The 3,599-nt window shown below is 51.7% G+C and overlaps 1 protein-coding gene across 1 annotated transcript in view; it reads left to right on the top strand.

Moving 5' to 3' along the window:
* PRADC1 (protease-associated domain containing 1) overlaps positions 1–3,599 on the top strand; it is a 17,193-nt gene that overhangs the window by 7,872 nt on the left and 5,722 nt on the right. The window contains exons 3-4 of the mRNA XM_015426023.1: positions 1,415–1,524; positions 3,296–3,463. Of these exons, the coding sequence (XP_015281509.1) occupies positions 1,415–1,524; positions 3,296–3,463 (278 nt within the window). The remainder of the gene's footprint in view (positions 1–1,414; positions 1,525–3,295; positions 3,464–3,599) is intronic.

Here is a 3,599-nt window from a genome sequence, read left to right as displayed (position 1 = left end):
ATCAAACCCGGTTCTCCCAGATTAGAGTCCATGCACTTAACCACTACACCAAACTGGCTGCGTCCCTGTTCAATGTAGCAACAATGACTATTTTTGCAGGAAGATTCAGGCGGGGTCGCTGTGTTGGTATGAAGCATGCATACTACTTATTTATTTAATAAGTAAATACATCTAATTAATTAATTAATTAATTAATAGCACACCATGCCATACAATGCTGGGGTTGTGACGTAGAGGCAGGCGATGGCAAAACCACCTCTGAAGGCAATGGCAAAACCACCTAGTGGTGCATAATGCTAAAAGAGGTGGAACTTCTACTGCCAGACAGTCTTAGGATCTCCGGGCTGTTCTACATACGATGCCATGTGATAATGATTAATTATTACCTGTGATTTGCTGGCACTTTCCACCAACAATCTTATCAGTCCTGACCAATGCTCCCTCTAAGCTGTGGAGTCTTGTGAGCAAAAATTCTACTTGGTGAGCTACTTGCATTAAAGTTGTGAGCGAGGGATTTGGCTGCTGCATAAATTAGTTTGCTCTGGAGCCCTCCGTCCTGAGCTGAGACAAAAAGGTGTGAGCCGGAGGCTAAAAAACTGTGAGCTAGCTCACACTTAACTCAGCTTAGAGGGAACACTGGTCCTGACCTGGATGGCCCAGGCTAGCCTGATCTCATCAGCTCTCAGAAGCTAAGCAGGGTCGGCCCTGGTTAGTCCTTGGATGGGAGACCGCCAGAGGAGTCCAGGGTCGCTACGCAGAGGCAGGCAAGGGCGAGCCCACCTCTGAACATCTTTTGCCTTGAAAACTCTTACCGGGATGCCAGAGAAAGCTAAGCAGGGTCAAGCCAGGTTATTACTTGAAAGGAAACCCCAAGGAATACCAGGGGCCTGACACAGAGGCAGGCAATGGCCGACCACTGCTGAATGTCGCTTTCCTCGAAAGCCCCATGAGGGGTCGCTTCCTGCCATATCGATACCTTCCAGAGAGGGCCCCTGGACGTGTCTCTCTGACCGCACAGTTGCAGCCGCTGAGCTGAGCTGGTGGCCTTACCACGTCGTGTCCTGAATTCGTCGCCTCTTCTAGAACACGAGATACGAAACAAAAAACGCTTCAGGAAAAAAAACGGGGGGGAAACAGTTTTTTTCTGAATTTTTCCGTTTTTTTTCCGGGCCTTCACATCTCTACTTGGAAGGGAAACCCCAAGGAATACCAGGGGTGTGATACAGAGGCAGGCAATGGCCGACCACTGCTGAATGTCGCTTTCCTTGAAAACCCCATGAGGGGTCGCTTTCCGCCATTTCGCTACCTTCCAGAAGAGGGCTCCTAGACGGGTCTCTCTGACGGCACAATTGCAGCCGCTGAACTGAGCTGGTGGCCTTACCACGTCGTGTCCTGAATTCGTCGCCTCTTCTAGAACACGAGATACGAGCAGATCTACCTGGTCCCTACGGATCCTCCCGAGGCTTGCGGCGCGTTGAACAACGGCGTCTTTGTTGAAGGCCAGATTGCCTTAGTGGAACGCGGGTGAGTTTCCTTGCCTGGGGAGAGGGTCGGGCTGGTTCTCTCGACTAGAGGGGCGGGACCCAAGGGAGGGACTTTGCACACTTGCAGGGAAGGCCCAGCAGGAAATCCACAAACAACAACCCTGCTGGGTTGGACCCAGGCGTCCCTGCCATTAAAAAGACTGATTTCGGTCCAAGTTACGTATTTTGGTTAGACGTGCAACGTCATATATTCTTTGCGTGCCCTCTGGGCCTAGTGATTTGTTAATTTGTCATCTGTCAGTTAGTGCTAGGGTTTCGTCTTGTAATAATGTAAAAAAAGCCCGGCTGGATTGGACCCCAAACTCTAGCATCCTGTTTCCTTTTGCTGCCGATGGGACGCTGGGCCAGTGTTCCCTCTAAGCTGAGTGAGTGTGAGCAAGCGCACCGGTTTTTAGCCTCCGGCTCACACATTTTTGTCTTCGCTCAGGAAGAAGCGCTCCAGAGCAAACTAATTTATGCAGTAGCCAAATCGCTCGCTCACAACTTTAATGCCAGGAGCTCACAAAGTAGAATTTTTGCTCACAAGACTGCACAGCTTAGAGGGAGCATTGCTTGCAAGCAGTGTTCCCTCTAAGCTGAGTCAGTGCACGCTAGCTCACAGTTTTCTAGCCTCTGGCTCACACATTTTTGTCTTCACTCAGGAAGGAGGGCTCCAGAGCAAACTAATTTATGTCATAGCCAAATCACTCGCTTACCACTTTAGTGCCCGTAGATCACAAAGTAGAAATTTTGCTCACACGACTCCACAGCTTAGAGGGAGCATTGGCTGCCCCTGAACATGGAGGTTCAGTTTCGCCGTCGCAGCTCATGCCCGGGGGTAATGTTCTGTTCTTCCAGGGATCCGTTTGGCCTTCTTTTAAAACTAAGCTGGTGGCCACCGGTGACACGGAGCAGAACATGTTCCAAGGCATTATTATTCCGTGGAAGATTTTCCACCCCAAATCCGGAAATAGAGTCTGTTTAACCAGCCTTGTCAGGGCTCTTGCGCTGCCAGACCATCGTGTCCGATGGGCTCAAGGTGGGCTATGAAACAGGGACCAACCCAACTCAGATCCCAACCAATGCTCCCTCTAAGTTCTGGAGTCTTGTGAGCAAAAATTCTACTCTGTGAGCTACTGGCATTAAAGTGGTGAGCTACTGCATAAATTAGTTTGCTCTGGAGCCATCTTTCCTGAGCGAAGACAAAAACGTGTGAGCCGGAGGCTAGAAAATTGTGAGCTAGCTCACACTAACTCAGATTAGGGGGAACACTGGTTCCAACCCTTGGGAAACAGGCAACCCTTGACTTGACTGCTGGGTTCTTAACAGCTCCCCAGGGTCTCAGGCACAGAGGTCTTTCACATCACCTACTGCCTGGTCCTTTTTAACTGGAGATGGTGGGGATTGAACCAGGGACCTTCTGCCTGCCAAGCAGATGCTCTACCACTGAGCCACAGCCCCTCTTTACAGCTCTCCAGGGTCTCAGGCGAAGGTCTTTCCCATCCCCTACTGCCTGGTCCTTTTAAACTAGAGATGCCGGGGATTGAACCAGGGACCTTCTGTATGCCAAGCAGATGCTCTACCACTAAGCCACAGCCCCTCTTTACAGCTTTCCAGGGTCTCAGGCACAGAGATCTTTCTCATCATCTACTGCCTGGTCCTTTTAACTGGAGGTGCTGGGGATTGAACCGGGGACCTCCTGCGTGCCAAACAGGTGCTTTACCACTGAGCCACGGGCCCCTCGTTAAAACCCTGTGACCTGTCTCCGGCAGGGGCTGCTCGTTCCTGTCCAAAACCCGCGTTGTCCAAGAGCACGGGGGCCGTGCGGTGATCATCGCCGACAACGCCTACGACAACGATAGTTCCTACGTTGAGATGATCCAGGACGGCAACAGCCGGACGGCGGACATCCCTGCCCTCTTCCTCCTTGGGAGAGACGGGTAAGTGGATGAGGGCCGGACAGCCCTGGGTTCAAATCATGTCACCCTGGCCGCAGGCAGCCTGAGGCGGTTGGCTCTTTCCCAGCTTGGATACTGCGTCTCCATTTTACAGGGGGGGGGGGGGGGGGGGCAAGGT

Source organism: Gekko japonicus, unplaced genomic scaffold, assembly GCF_001447785.1.
Source record: "Gekko japonicus isolate JY-2015 unplaced genomic scaffold, Gekko_japonicus_V1.1 scaffold5156, whole genome shotgun sequence".
Lineage (NCBI taxonomy): Eukaryota > Metazoa > Chordata > Lepidosauria > Squamata > Gekkonidae > Gekko > Gekko japonicus.
The sequence above is the reverse complement of the archived record's forward strand: the minus strand, read 5'-3'. Positions and strand labels throughout refer to the sequence as shown.